This window comes from Podarcis tiliguerta, assembly GCF_965153285.1.
Source record: "Podarcis tiliguerta genome assembly, chromosome: 2".
NCBI lineage: Eukaryota > Metazoa > Chordata > Lepidosauria > Squamata > Lacertidae > Podarcis > Podarcis tiliguerta.
This window is the reverse complement of record NC_139535.1, coordinates 23,175,418-23,191,740: the sequence shown is the minus strand read 5'-3', so window position 1 is coordinate 23,191,740 and position 16,323 is coordinate 23,175,418. Positions and strand designations below refer to the sequence as shown.

At 42.6% G+C, this 16,323-nt stretch overlaps 1 protein-coding gene across 5 annotated transcripts in view; it reads right to left on the bottom strand.

Moving 5' to 3' along the window:
* The window catches only part of PTPRG (protein tyrosine phosphatase receptor type G), a 518,906-nt gene that overhangs the window by 388,304 nt on the left and 114,279 nt on the right, over window positions 1-16,323 (bottom strand). For 3 of the 5 annotated variants that reach the window (XM_083424609.1, XM_083424610.1, XM_083424611.1), the window contains exon 2: window positions 12,501-12,605. In XM_083424609.1, coding sequence (XP_083280735.1) covers window positions 12,501-12,605 — 105 coding nt within the window. Of the gene's footprint in view, window positions 1-12,500; window positions 12,606-15,754; window positions 16,044-16,323 lie in introns of those variants that run through there. The other 2 variants (XM_083424608.1, XM_083424607.1) reach the window with 2 other exon arrangements.

The following is a 16,323-nucleotide window of genomic DNA, read 5'->3' as shown; positions in this document are numbered from 1 at the left end:
AGATTAGTATCTAGCAGGTTTCAATGTGCATCAGAGATGTAACACAGTGATAGGCTTTAGTCCCCAAAATGAGGACAATTATTTTACACCTTCAATTATTTCAGAGCTGTCTTCTTTCTGTGTATTTATATGGCCCAAGAGTTCTGATGCAAATAAGATTCTATTAAGTTTTCATTATTATTTAACATTTTGGCTATTGTAATAGTGCTGCTACCAAGCTCGCTTGCTACCTTTACGGTCACTGCATAGGCAAGTGAAACCTCTGTTGGTTTTTTCTTTTCTTTTGTGGCACTTGACACTCACGGCTCAATTATTAGGGCTGCAATCCTGTGCCCACATATTGAGGCAGCAATCCTATGCCTGCGTGTAAGCACCTCTGAATTTAGTGGGACTTATGTCTGAATAGACATGTAAAGGCTTATGCTACATTTCATCTGTATTAAGTTACAGCAGAAATTGTAAGTCTATGCTTACTTACCAACCTTATCAAGGGGGCAATGATCCTAAATAGCTGCTCCTCTCACTATAATTTGTTAAGGCTCCAATCCAAAACATGCTTACCTTGGAGTAAGCCCGCTACATGGAATGGGACTTACATCAGAGTAAACGTTACAGGACTACACTGCAAGGCGTGCCTACTTATTTTCCTAATAAGGCCACAGATTTAAAAACCAGTATGACATTTTTGCCAATAGGATGAGAAAACACTAAAAGGTTTAAGGGAGAAGTTTGGTTAAAAAGGAACATTTTTACCGAGGCTTAAACTGAAAGGACACAAGGGACTCTAGTATCAAAAATATGTGAAATAGTCACGGAAGAGAAGATCCAGCTGCCTGTGGTTTGGTTTCATTTCCCCAGACTTACAAAAGGTGTTAAATCTTTCTAACATTTGGATTCTTATCATTGGGACAGGAAAGCCAGAATCATTGAGCCTGCATGTTTCCACTAAACATATTGGAACTAAACTAGAATGAAACCATTTACTTGAAAGACAAATAAGCCAAGCACTGAAACCAGCTGCAGTCTGGAAGCACCTTCAACCTTTCTACTGTTATGACATGGACAGTTGCAGAAACAGCAGCATAGACATGAGTTCATATATTTAAGATGGGAATGTGCAGCTAGAAACCTACATGATTTAACAACTTCCATTTAAATCAATGAGGGGGGCTCAATGCTGCCCTTCTGTTTGTGAATGGCTCCCCACCTGCCGACAGCAGACACCTCTGTTAATCAACAAAAAATGTCTTTCTTACTCTTTCATTCATGAAGACTTTGAATGGATCAAAAGCTATTGAAGGTGTGGAACAACAACTCTAGACAGAATGCACTTCTAATTAAGTATACTGTATTTTAGAACAGAACACTCAACTCCATTTACCCACCACTAAGCAAAACACAAATGATTTTGGCTAGACTGAGAAATCCTAGTTGCTAAAAGTTTTTATAATCCATCATTTAGAACTGACAAGAAGTATGACAGTGCCCAAACCAAATCCTGAACATCTCACAGTTTACACATACTTAGAGGAAATGATGGGTACTAACTTCTTACTGGACTTTGCTTTAAAAAAATTATGTGCACCAGGCTGCTATTTAAAAGCTTGAAAGCAGAGCCAGTCCAGAGGGGGTTGGTAATCCTAAAGGATTACAGTCTGCTAAAGATTAAACAAACAGAAAAAAGGAAACAGCAACAAAAAGGCTGAGCGCAAGTGGTCATTTTACCAAACATGGTCCATCCATCTACTTCTAATATGTAGTAAAACCCCGCCATCCAATTGGTGTTGTTGTTGTTTAGTCGTTCAGTCATGTCCGACTCTTCATGACCCCATGGACCAGAGCACGCCAGGCACCCCTGTCTTCCACTGCCACCCGCAGTTTGGTCAGATTCATGTTTGTAGCTTCGAGAATACTGTCTAACCATCTCGTCCTCTGTCGTCCCCTTCTCCTTGTGCCCTCCATCTTTCCCAACATCAGGGTCTTTTCCAGTGAGTCTTCTCATGAGGTGCCCAAAGTATTGGAGCCTCAGCTTCACGATCTGTCCTTCCAGTGAGCACTCAGGGCTGATTTCCTTAAGAATGGATGCGTTTGATCTTCTTGCAGTCCATGGGACTCTCAAGAGTCTCCTCCAGCACCATAATTCAAAAGCGTCAATTCTTCGGCGATCAGCCTTCTTTATGGTCCAGCTCTCACTTCCATACATCACTACTGGGAAAACCATAGCTTTTACTATACGGACCTTTGTTGGCAAGGTGATGTCTCTACTTTTTAAAATGCTGTCTAGGTTTGTCATTGCTTTCCTTCCATCCAATTGGTAGGATTCCCAATTTCCTTGGAATCGCAAGTGGAAAGAGGCTGTTGTGCTCAGATCCTGTCGTTCTACAGGCTTCCCATAGCCAGTGCTTTTTTCTGGGGGGCCACATGGGTACACATACCCCTAAACATTTTGTGAATCTAACGGAAGAAGAAACTATTATTTTAAAAAATTGTTTCTTCTCTAGCACTGTGAATCTCCAGTTCCGTTGCTACCCCCAATGGCGTCCTCATTTCCTTTCACAGTGTTTCCTGAGTCTCAGAAAGAAGTGAGTGTTTAATGTGTGAAGCAGCTGTGTAATATGAGGTAATGCATGTTCTTTGTACTCTTGTCCGTTTACTGTATTTATTTTCCCCCGATTTGAACTATAAAATGGTGACTTTCTTGAGCCAAAATGACAGTACCCCTAAACATTTTTTTTTAGCACTGCCCACAGCCATCTGCTCAACCACCTTGAGAACTTGATGCTGAACTCGAAGGGCCATTGGCTTTTCTTATGTTCCTGGCTTGACAGAGGCTACCAAGATGCTGAGGGTGGAAGCTTCGTAGTCTCTATAGGCCAGGGCTAAGGAACCTGTAACCCTTTGGGTGTTGCTGGTTTCCATCAGCCCTCACCAGCCTAGCCAAAGATAAGGGGTGGTGGTATTTGCAGGCATGTGGCACCTGGAAGTCCAAAGATTTGGTATACGCACTAAGACCAAAATGCTCCCAAGGAAGATTGGTCACACCCTTCATATGTGACCTTAGGCGACTAAATAAATTCTTCTGAGTTCAGTTATTTAGAATGCAGAAGGCAATACCGTCCTACCTCAAAAGAACCTTTGATGAGAACAGCATTAAAGATTTAAGGCATTTAGACACTTTAGTTAATAACAGCCACATACGTGTCGTTGACTAATTAGGTAGATCAAGCAGATAGGCCGACAGAATAAAGTAGTTACCTTGACAAAAAAAGGAAGGAAGGTTATCGCCGTGAAGGCTGAAAGCACTGCTTAATTGTTGCAATTAATATATTTATTGGAAATATTAAAATACAGAAGGTCAGTCTAAGTGATATGAGCCCTTTAGATTCAGACACTGGGCACAGCACATCCTGTCACATTTGTCTCACGGAATGAAGTGTGTGTCTCCTTTCTCCAAATAGTAGCCCCATCAACACCTTTCAAGTTGTACAAGCGGTTGTTCCCTAGTGCTTCTCCACATTGGTAAAAGTGACTTCTAAGATTCCCAAATAATATGCGCTTTCCCCTAGTTGTACAGCCAAGGTAAAAGCACAATTCATATCCCAGAATTAATCTTTGTTGAGATCATATAATATTTAATTGGTTAATTAATCCATTAAATGCAAGGATGTTCATAGACTTTAAAAACGTTATTCAGCTGACAGAGCTAAGTATTAACTTCATTGCTATTTTTATATTACAGACTGGGCGAAGTGCTTGATTCATTCAAGTGTGGCCCTTAATCATTCCTCAATGAATACCAGTAACTCCTCCTTTTTCCTCCAGGTGCAATAGATTATTTGACATGTTCTACTAGCATCTCATGCACTGAAGTCAGGATTTCATCTTTGAATCCCTAGCCTCCACTTTTCCGCTCCCAATTTGACATCTATGTGGTTGCATGGATAACAGCCCCATAACTTGAAGATAGAATCGCATAGTTGGAAGGGATCCCAAGGGTCATTTAGTCCAATTCCCTGCAACGCAGGAACCACAACACAGAATCATAAAATTGTAGAGGTATAGGGTCAGGAATCCAAGATTTCTTTAGCTAATTGTTTCAGATTCTTTATCTGCCACCCTGGGCTATTTGGCAGGATTCAATAAATAAAAAAATGAAAGTATGACACCCTTAACTATAACCTGTATTTGCAGGGGGTTGGACTAGAAGACTGTTGGGGTCCCTTCCAACTCTATGATTCTGAAAATGTTTACTTGAACTTGCAGCCTTACCTTTGTATTTGTGTCAGCATCTATGTATTTGTAGCTGAGGTTGAGCCTATGCTCTGGAGATGCGGTTGACTTTAGAGATGTGCTTCATCCGTGCATGTGCCCTCATCCTCCTTACAGGCAGAGAAAGCTAACAGATCTATTTGAACGGATCCCTGAACGTTTACAAGTTCCTTGCTGACCTTTCTCCAACAAGCAGCCTTTAAGCCCAGCCCAGCCAGGCCTCTCTCTGAGCAATGAACACCCTCTCAAGTATCCCTTCTCAAAGGTACCTCCACCTTTATTACCACTTTACATCTCACTGGGAAAGTGGGTATATTTTGCTGCAGAGAGATAATAAGAATAAAGGGAAGAGAGGGAGGGGAAGGGGCATGAAGCAGGTCCTAGAAACACTGAGGAAAATCTATTCGCCTCAGTCCTCCCAAGAACACCATTCACTTGCCCCATACAGACACCAGTGTACTGGAAGAAGCAAAGATCATCAGTGTTGAAGCAATGATTCTTCAACATCAACTTCGTTAGACTGGTCATGTTGTGTGGATGCCTGATGATCGTCTTCCAAAACAACTACTCTATTCCGAATTTTAAAATGGAAAGCGTAACGCTGGTGGTCAACAAAAGAGGTTTAAAGACTGTCTCAAGGCAAATCTTTAAAAATGTAGTATAAACACCAACAATTGGGAAACACTTGCCTGTGAGCTCTCCAATTGGAGAACAGCCTTTACCAAAGGTGTCATGGGCTTTGAAGACACTCGAACTCAGGACGCAAGGGGGAAACATGCTAAGAGGAAGGCATACTTGGCAAACCCTCATCATGATCAATTCCCGCTCGGAAACCAATGTCCCCACTGTGGAAGGACGTATGGATGCAGAATTGGCCTCCACAGTCACTTACGGACTCACTGTTAAAACCATGTTTATGGAAGACAATCTTACTCAGCTATGAGTGATCGCCAAAGAAAGAAGTCAGACACCATAGCTGATCAAAACTGATTCTGCAAGGCAGATGGATCCATGTCAGGAAAGCTCTGGAGCTACATGTTCAACACAGGCACAGCCAACAGGATGCTCTCCAGATATTGCTGGACTACAATTCCAATCATCCCTGACCACTAGCCATGCTAGTGTTCACAGGAACTGTCACGCAACAACACCCAAAGTGCAGCATGTTGGCTATTCCTCATCTAACAGCATAACTCACCCCAGCAAGTGCAGTCACTTGTGGCAAAAACCTGAACATGTATTCTCCTATTCATATTTAAGCACCAGTTCAGCAGTTTTATGCAAGCAGACAAACAGCTGACCTTCAGGGTTGAAGTTAACGTCTGTTTCTATGGTTAACTCCCATCCACTCCAATAGGCCTATTTATAACAGAAAGTTGTTTCTAAGGTTTGAAATGTGCACAAGGTCATGTTAGTAGTGCTGCTAACAATTCCTCCTCCTTGCTATTGAATTAAGACCAAGAAATCTCTTATCTCTTGTTATAAAGCAATCAAAGCAGTCAAATACAGTAGTCAAGCCCTGAGATAAGCCTTGTCTTTCCACATAGGGCTTAAATGTGGGTTATATTAACAAAACTACGACTGCTGTTGCCATTATGTAAAAATGCATTCTTAAAAAATTACTAAGCCTTCAACTTCCATCCAATATTTGTTTTGAGAAGAGCATCTTGGAAGAAATCAATTGTTTTGAAGGATAGCCCAACACACTTCCTCTGTGACTGGAGCCTTTAAAAGAAAGCCACCGATTTCTCACCTGTATGTATATTGCTGCCCTTTACCCGCCATGCACTATAGGTACAAGCATACATTTTTCTACAGATATGTGAATAATGTGGGTCCTCTGGTTGTCCCTTCAGATCATTAAAGATGCCTTGGGAGAGAAGCTAGCATGCTACTACAAGGCACCACAAACCCCAAAGGCAACAGATTCATTCCTTTCAACTTGGAGTGGTTTTATTTCTTTTGTTAATTGGGAAGATGGTGAAACTTACGTTCCAGCCAGGTGTATTACACAGATATGGAACTCATAAAACGTTCATTTGGATTTGTAAACAGTATGCCAGAGTTGGGAGGTGAAACTTGTAAGGATAGGGAAGAACTCTGCTTGCCCGATGGAACAATCTCTCCTCTCCTTCCACTGTGTGCGATTCTCCTGACACCCCCTCCCTGAGCCAGTTGGGGGGGGGGACAGCAGGGGTGAGCGGGGGAACCCAACTGCGCTAGCAGAAATTATTGTGCAGGCTTCTGGTAGTGGGGATCATTAGCTGAATCCTGCTCATAGTTCCCAGGATGACTGAATGTTAAGAAAAATGCAAAAATATAATAACAAAAATCCTTCTCCTCACTTGCACCTGGGATTTGATGTTCTCATGCACTGTGATGTGTGGTTACATTGTTTGGATGTGTTTGTGATGTATATATTGTTTTGGAATGTTATTTGTTTTTTAAAATATGAGGTTTGTTAAATTATTGTTTTTCAAAATATGCCAGGCAGGTACACAAGTTCCCCTGATTTCATCTGTTTTTTCTTCCAGACCAACAAATATAACCTGATTTTCTGCAAGTGCACATCATCCCAAAGGGAGTTTTTGAATTCTAAATGCAACCCCCAATACTACGACTACAGTTTTCACATTTTTACAACAACACAGTTCAAACCTCTATGCCCCAACTGCCGCCGGTCTCTACAATATCCGGCTGTGTTTCACAGTATCCCAAGTCTCAGGCCAATTATTTTTGGTGGTTTGTTCACTGATTCTTTATTCTTTAGTCACGTGGTATGCCACATGTTCCTTAAGCAAAAGCACCACCTCTTATTCCTTTTATATGTTTATATAATTTAGCCGCCATTTCCTGTCCAAGCAACACACCAAATCAACTAACACGAACACCATAAAAGTATTACAGCTCATTAAAAGGAAACGGAGGATTCTTTTCCCCAAAATGGCTCTGGGTTGCTGCAGTCTTAAAAGTGGACTTTGATAATTTGCTGAAAGACCTATTTTGGGGAGAGATCTTTATTACTGACATTATGTTGAATTAATATAGAAATCATATTTTACAATCTAGTATTCATACAGCTACTGATTCAAACAACATTTTGGCCCATGGGTTCTCCTTTCATACACTACACTCGACAAGAAATCACATATAATTGATATAGAAATGAAATTAATAATAATGAAATCTGTCTATGCCTCCACAGTCCCTTTCTCTAGCAACCAAGAGAGCCAATGTGGTGTAATGATTAGGGAGTTGAACTAGGACTTGGGAGACCAGGGTTCATATCAGCCATCAAGCTCTCTGGGTGACCTTGGGCCAGCCACCATCTTTCACTGAGTTGTCCCAGAGATGATATGGAGAGCGGGGAAAGTCATGCATGCCACCTTGAACTCCTTGGAGAAAAAGGTGGGATATAAAAAATAAAAATAAAATAATCAATCAATCAATCAATCAATCAATCAATCCAGGAGAGTCGTTTGAAGTGTTCAGTCTCCACCCATGCCTTGTTTGGCTTAGTACTCCAGCAAGGGCAGAGTGCTACAGATTACTGTCCTCAGTGGAAGCAGAAAACTTTCTTGACTAGCAGTTCCCTATTTGCCCAGCACGTATGTCTCCTTGGCTGCTCCCAATAATGCACAGATGCTTAGTGACTGGTGTACAAGTGATTAGAGATATTTGATTGCTCTCTCTTGCCTCCAGCTGCTATACTGTATTAAGAGGAGATATCTGCATTACACCATCATTCCTCCATGTCAGCAATCTGCAGTCATGGCCTCGGGTGTATTCTGTGGCCACAAATGGAAGGGAGAGCATCTTGTGACACTCACTCTCATAGAAAACGTTGGTGAATCCCTCACATATGTGATATCTGAAAACAGCCCCCATCACCAGTGCCAGATTTACTTATAAACTGAACAAGCTGTAGCCTAGGGCCCCACTCTCTTGGGGCCCCCCAAAAAAATTAAAAGAAAAAAACTGGATGTACATTTCCAAAATACAAGATAAGAAACAAATAAAATAAAACCTACATACAGCAACAGTGTTTTGTGTTGTGTAGGCTCCTAGGATGTAAGTCATGGGCCCCGCCTGCTAGCCTGCTCCCTAAAATATCGCTGGTTTGCTCATTTCTATATATAGGGTGCCTATATTCTGCATGGACTGGTTGCATGGCAACATGTGTAAATGGCTTTAGATACCTATTAGGTCCATAAATTACCATACAGCATATATTCAACACAAAAAACAGCAACCATTTGTTGTTGACAAAGGACAGCTGGACATATAAAGGGCCCCATTACCTTCAGTAGCTTAGGGCTTCATCAAACGTAATCCGGCCCTGCCCATCACACACACACACAAATATATACTAATAATGTCACCACTATGTTCCATGAAACTTTCTAAAGATAGTCTTCATAAGTACACAAGCTAAGAAAAGACGAGGAAGGTCCCGCCTGAGGACGTACCCAAAAATATCACTGAGAAGACAGAAGAGAGAGACCTGCCAACTTCATCTCATTGTCCTGTGCTCCAAATAAAGATACATCCAGTATCTGCCCTCTTCGTTACAACATTGGGGGGGGGGGGGGGGGACTTAATGGGAAATCTAGTCCTAGTTGCTGCGTGGGCAAAGGATGACAGTCAAATCTTATCAAAGATTTCTCATGTAAACTGGGAGCAAGGAGAGGGATAGACAGGGGAGAAGAATCTGTTTTAATGCCAAAATAGTATCTTTCTCCTAACCTTTGTCTTTATAACATTTTTTTTCTTCCTTCATGGAGTCATATATATTAGCTTAGAGGGCATGGTAAAAAAAAAAAAGACTGGCATGAATTAATGACCCCTTCAGATACCTCTTTGTTCTCACAGATAACGATTTTGCCTGTGGACAAAAAGAAATTGTGAATCTGTATGAGGGTGTTTGGGGAAGGGTAGTGTGTCTATGGGTGTGGCTGAATCTTGGACCTTCTGCATGTAAAGGCCCCCGGACAGCAGATATTATAGCATTTAATTTTCTAAACATTGCTTTTCTAAATAATGTTTAGGAACAATATGCCTTCTTTCTAATTTGCCACCAATGACACATTGGGCTATAACCATTGCTAGTCCTACTCAGAGTAGACCCACTGAAATTACTAGACATGTGTCTGGAGCCCTGGAGAAATGCTGCCAGTCAGTGCAAGCAAAGGCCTAACTCAGCATAAGACAACTTTTTATTTTCCTATGTTCAGTGCATAGCCAACATTTGGATGGAAAATTGCTAGGGAACCCTGAGCACTCCACACTAAGGTCCTGTGGGGTGGGGTGAAGGCTAGGATATCAACGTACATTAACAAATAAATTTGCAGTCTCTCTCGCAGATGCAGAGGCCAGCAGCTGCTCAACAGCTGAACTGGAAGCAACAACTCCTGCTGGGAATCACAGTTCACACTTTGCCTTCATCCAGCCCTACCTCATATGCCACCACTAAGTGGCTCTGAAGTAGCTGTCCACTGTGCTACCTGGACAGCATCCAGCATGTCTTCCGACAATTGTTGAAAGCGTTTCCATTGGAATTAAGTTACAGGCCGTGCTGTTCTAATGCTATTATTATTGCAAAGCCATCAACCAAATAACAGAAGGCCATTCCAAGCTGCCGCTCTTACCTGACACAACGAGGACAACTTGGCAATAAATCCTCTCAGTTCCTTGGCAAGAGCCAGTCGGTGTCTCTCGCCTGCTTCCACACACACACACCCCGCCCGTTCACTCCTTATTTCAAACAACAATTGTGACATAAAGGAATTTCAGATAGATTGCACTAATCAGGTGGAATTGCATTTGATTGAAAACGGAGAAATTGCTACCGGTTCTGTACGAAACAAAGAAAGATTGGCCTTCCCCCTCTTCGCTTTTCTGCTCAGTAGAATCTAGAGATTAAGTCAATGGACAAAAAAATCATCACAGAATGGGGGTGTATCTACCAAGCCCAACAAATAAACTGTAATTACTGATTAGGAATGTACAGGAAAGGCATAACCGACAAGAGGATATTATTATTTTGTTGGACTTGTGTATTTATTATTTACTCAATAAATCTGTTAGATGCCTTTCGAAATGCCGTCCTACCCAAAGGCAGCTTGCAAGATCTGATGAAATCAGCTAAAAACATATACAATATCTCAATAATGCAGCATGCGATAATAAGCAGGAGTGAATGCACACCATCAATTTCAGCAAGTCACTCAACCTAGAGGCTAAAACAGGCCACTCAGTAGAAAATAATACATAATCTAAAAGAAACGTAGGAGCAGATGGGGCTCATCAACCTGGAAAGATCACCCGTCTAGCCTTGTGAGGTATCTTTGGGAGATGAAAAGGCTGAGGAGTAAACCCTACATAAATCCAGAATGGAGTCTCTAAGACAGTTGGATGGTGCCTCCTTCTGGCAAATCCTGCAGCCAAGCTGGTGCCAAACATATTACTCTGTTTTCTTTTGGATCCCATCAGCAAGGCTGAGCGGCAGGTCTTGTCATCTGGGGAGCCCAGAACCTCCATACACACTGCCCAGGCTTGCGCCCCAGGAGGTTACTTCCATGCTGCTGACGCAGTGGTTTGACTTCACCTCTGGGTGCGCACTCCCACTGTCTCTCGAGACAGATGCCAACAAAAGAAATATGGAAGGAAAATGTTTCAAGGCCCACCTAAATGACAATAAGGAGGGGTTCAATCTGTCAATCGTATTTGCCGAGAGACGACGTTCCAAAACTGTGAGGCCACAACTAAAAGGCCCTGTCTCACATGATGATCAACCAAAACTGACCTCCTTTCTGTGTATGAATGTGTTTGGTGGTGGGCAGGAGTATCTTCATCAAAACAAAAAAGAGTTGAGCGTCTGCTAGACGCAAAGCTGCATAGTATGCATTGCCAGTTAGCAATAAAACATCCAGAAGTGAAAAACTACTTAAAAGACTTTTGAAATATGTGGCTAAATGCTTTCTTTAAGCCCTTTTTTTTCCTATAAAAGGATGAAGTGAATCTTCCAACACATTTTCAGTAATAAAAACTAAATAAATATCCCATTCATCACTTAAGATTCCATTTTAATTCTAGTAAGACAAAAAAAAGGTAGAAAAATACTATCCATTTCATCTGTTTATGAACTTAAATCTCAACCATTGCTGCACAGTATTATATTAGAAAAGCAAAATACATTTAAGATGTGAAGTAGATTTATCATGACAATGGGCACAATTCCAGAAAACAGTGGAGTTAATTTAAATCACGTTGGTTTTCATAGAATCAAAGTATAACAAGTGTGAGTTGAATTGTCTGCAATCATTTACTAAAACTAGCTTCAGATTCAAGTGGAAGCTAATTGGTTGACAAATTGTACTGAAGCCTACTTTGTTTCGACAATCAGGCTTATAAGACTGACAGAGATAAACTTTGGGTACCAGGAATCCCTTTAATGGGTGGAACTGGCAAGAGGAAGGATGATTGGGCCTAATGGAAGTGTATGATCACTGGTGAGACAAAGGGTGGGATTCAACTAACCAGTACTGCTAGCAGAAGCTTCCACAAAGGGCTCTCCCTCTCACAATACCTCTCCCCCCCCCACTCCAAAATGTCTGGGGGAGGGGCTGGAAGAACCCCCAGAACAGGTTGCAGGGGGGAGGCGAGATTGCTTCATCAGGCAAGCAGAAATTCATGTGCTGGTGGAGCAATCCTCTTAGCGTTGCTCTGAATTCCTTCCAATGGGTTCCTTCCAAGGCAAGTGCTAGTTTGCAGAAATATTACTCACTGAGGCACAATGGCCAGAATCAAAAGAAGAAACATGAAAGGTTATGCCTGTGTCATTCCAAATTTGCCAAGCTATCGTTTATCACAGGTTTGGTTCCTGACATAATACATTCCATTGAACATAAAGCCATAATAAAACAGAATACTTTAAACCAACCATTAATAAAATACAGCAGGGCAGATAAACAAAACCCTGAAGCATTAAATAGCATCAGCTGATTTCCTCCAAAGGCTCACACGCCACCAATCTTCACATGCTGCCAGAGCCGTTTGCTGCTTTTTAAGCAACCAGCATGTCTCTGTGGCATTGGAAAATGGATGCAACAGAAAACGAGTCTGCATGCATGGGTCTCCTCCCGAAAGAGCCTGTTCCTCCTTAGACACTGGCAAATTTTACGGTTCGGCACGTTACCTTGCAAGGGTAGGCAACGTTCTTTTTCTCTTACCTGAATATGCCCAGTAAAGATCCCCGGATGCCTTCCGCCGCCGAATTTGCACTGAGCTGCCATGTCTGCTTTCATGCAGGGAGCCGTCATAACCTTCAGTCAAAGCTGAGGAGGGAAAGGAAGAAGCACAAGCTATTAGCCAAGTGACAGCCACTGACTGAAAATTAAATCATTTAGGCATTATTGGAATCATTAGATCATCAGATCAACAGCCTCTGTACAGCTGAAAATAACAGAACTCAAGGCACAGTTATTACGCTGATGAATTAATCATCATGTGACAGAGCTCCTTTCCCTGCCTGCCCCTCGCCAGACAAAACTTACTGGCAGACATGATACCTTCGGCAGATCACCCCGACACAGCAGGATGAATAACCCACTAGCAATAAAGCCACTCTCCTGACGAATACCAAAAAGGAAAAGAAAGAGAAGGAAAAGCTACTCTTAAGCAAAGTGACTTTGTGTGGGTCAACATGAATGCCACTCCGTCTCACACAGGCAGTAGACCCCAAGTATATGTGGGGACACGACGTGGGTGCGGCAGCTGGACAGCAACCTCCTATAACTTTAGGAAGCTGACCTCTCTGGATAGCAAACTCCTATAACTTTAGGAAGAGCATTTCTGTGTCCTCTGACCCAATGCCAACTTGATCTGCACTTTGGAGACATGTGCAACCTTGAACAGACCCTGTACTATCTACAGGACAGTCTGCTGCAAAGTCACACCACCACCACGGCAAAAGCATAATCTGTTTTCTTCCCACTCCTTCTCTCCAAATCTGTCTGCAGGGTCCAGTTTTTGAAGGACATCACCAGCAGGGTTAATGGGGCATTGAGGTATTGTCTGCTACTGCCAACCCCATAGGATTAAAGGGAGAAGAGGCCTGCACTGTGTTAGGTTTAGGGAAAGAAACGGACAAGAGCATAAGGATGGTAGCATTCCCTATAGCGACTGATCAGAAGGGCAAACCCAATGAATAGTCTTGCAGTATGTCCTCCACAGCTAAAATCCTATAAGCCTCCCCTATTAAAGGGAAGCTGTGGTGAATTTTTATATACTCATTCATTTACATGAACACGCATTTAGAACTGCTTGCGGTTTAAAAGTGAGAAAGAGTTTATAACATATAATCTATCAAGGAGGATGGAATAGCAAGCCCCAAGTGCTAGCCATTATAGAAAGGTGGATATTTTCCCACTTTTAGTGGGTTGTGTGGGTTGTTTTTAAAATGAGGCATTCTGTTGCTGATTTGCTTCTGTTCGTTGACAAGATTTTTGAGACCTCCTTAAAAAAACTGAGGGCAAGTTTGCCTTCAAGAATTAAATAAACCGGATTCATCAGTAACAAAAAATATACTAAGGAAACTTGCTGCATTGTTCCTTCTGTGCTTCACTGCAGTTTCCTTGGGCTTTTTGTTTAAAACTTAGCATGTTTTATTTTCTTTTAAATTAGAACCCCACATTTGTGGAGCTGCTTTAGGCATGCAAATCTTTGTTTATTGCTTCTATACACTTGGCTGAACAAAACTAGAGGTGTAGGGCTTCCGAAAAGGCAGAATCCCGGCTTGAAAACAGAACGCAGCTCCCTCTCACAATAAGCAGACACACACACACACACACACACACACACACATATCCAAGGCTGAATATCCAAGGCAAACAAAATGAACCGAAATCTGTTTGGTTGTCTTTTTCAATGAACAGGAACAGAGATAATTATCAATGCATTAAAGAAGGACCAGGGTGAACAAAGTCCTACTCAGAATCAATCACTATCTCTGTTAGCTAAGTAGGTACCGTATTTTTCGCTCTATAAGACGCACCAGACCACAAGACGCACCTAGTTTTTGGAGGAGGAAAACAAGAAAAAAAATATTATGAATCTCAGAAGCCAGAACAGCAAGAGGGATCGCTGCGCAGTGAAAGCAGCAATCCCTCTTGCTGTTCTGGCTTCTGGGATAGCTGCGCAGCCTGCATTCGCTCCATAAGACGCACACACATTTCCCCTTACTTTTTAGGAGGGAAAAAGTGAGTCTTATAGAGCAAAAAATACGGTATGTGTTGTGTAGAGGTGCTGGGAGAGGGGGGCAAAACTGAAGAAAGGGGAAGCAGAAGTAGATTCCTATGGCTAGGAGCTTTCCCCACCCCCAGTATAAGTTTTTTTAAAAACACTCTCTAAGTTCCTTGATGGGCCAGCAGCTTGACTCCCTGCTTGCCTCCTGGTGCAGCTACCTGCCTGGGTAGGACATTTTACCTCCATATGGTCTACCTTCTCGTGTTCCTATAAACTGGAGATATGAGGCAAAGCCAGGGCAATGGTTTACAGGTAGACAAGCTTTATCTTCCCTCTGCCTTGTCATCTCCACATCAAATTCAAGCAAACTACCAAGGAATGTGACGTGAACATGCTCCTGTCACACTGACAAAAGGAAAACGACGCAACCTGGCATGTAAAATGGCTGCCACTTTTCGGAGAAAGGGGAAATGCAGCGGCTAATAATTCCTTAGTCACAGGCCCTCCAAAAGACATTTCAGTGGCACAAGGGTAAAGAGAACAGGTTTAAACAGTTTATAGATTCTGAGGAGAAAACACTCCCGTCAGCACTCAAAATTTAATCAATTGTAAAATCCTTTGTACTCGGGAGCCTGAGTAGTCAAAGAATGGCAGCATGGCAATTCTATGGTATGGCTATGAATCATGCTATTGATTTCCAGTATCTTCTGTGCAGAAAATTAAATTATGCAAATCCAGGCCTTTATGAATCCTTTACTTTAGTGGTGTGAAATTGAGCACTTGCTTAAGTCAGCATCTTATTTATGCAATTAAAAATTTGACGCTCTTCTGAAAATGTGCAGTTTCACTCTCCTCTCAATAGACTCCTGAAACAACAATAAATCTAAGTTTATAACAGGTAAGCAGCTGTATACACAAGGATGCTATACTGCCAAAAGGTGCTCTCTCTCTCTCTCTCTCTCTCTCTCTCTCTCTCTCTCTCTCACACACACACACACACACACACACACACACACACAAATAACAGGACTGGTGGGGCAGGCTGGAATTTTCTTCTAATGCATTTTCTATAAGTGTTCAACAAAATGTATATATTATGTACCCAAACAGCACACTGCTGAGTTTTGTGCGAACCAGGGCCACTGTCTCTTCTGTAAGATGCTTCCACTTCCATCAAATACACCCACATTTATCAATTACGAAAACTCTCTACTGGAAATATCCATCATCATCATCAAACCTTTTATTGGCATCACACACAAACATCCACGGTGACACCCAGGGGAGTTCCTTCGCCCCGCAGGTGCCGCCCATGAGAAAGGGTGAGGCCTTTCCCTCTGGGCCCAATCCTGAGGAGAATTCTCCTCAGGTGCCTTGCGGCGGGGCGTGTATGTGAATGGCGGGGAGGAGGAGGAGAAAGAAGAAGCGGAGGCGACCATTCCTTTTCCCGCCACCTTCTCCCTCTCGCAGACGGGTCTGGAGTGCCAGGCACACAGCAAGGCCGGCAGGCAGGGGCCCTTTAAGCCGCCTCACACCGCTGCCTGGCCATGCGCAACTGAGTGGAGGCGAAAAGGGCGGCGGCGGAGAGGTGCTGCTGCTGCTGCCCCAGTTGTGGGTGCTGTCTGAAAGTTCCAGAAATCTCCCACTTTCAAGAAAGATGAGGTTGTGGTACTGCACAGCGGCGGCACTTATTAGTCTGCTGTTCTTCTGGATCCCATCCTCAATGTGCTGCAACAAGGCTCTCTGTGCAAGTGATGTCAGCAAGTGCTTAATACAGGAGCTGTGTCAATGCCGGCCCTGTTGAAGGGA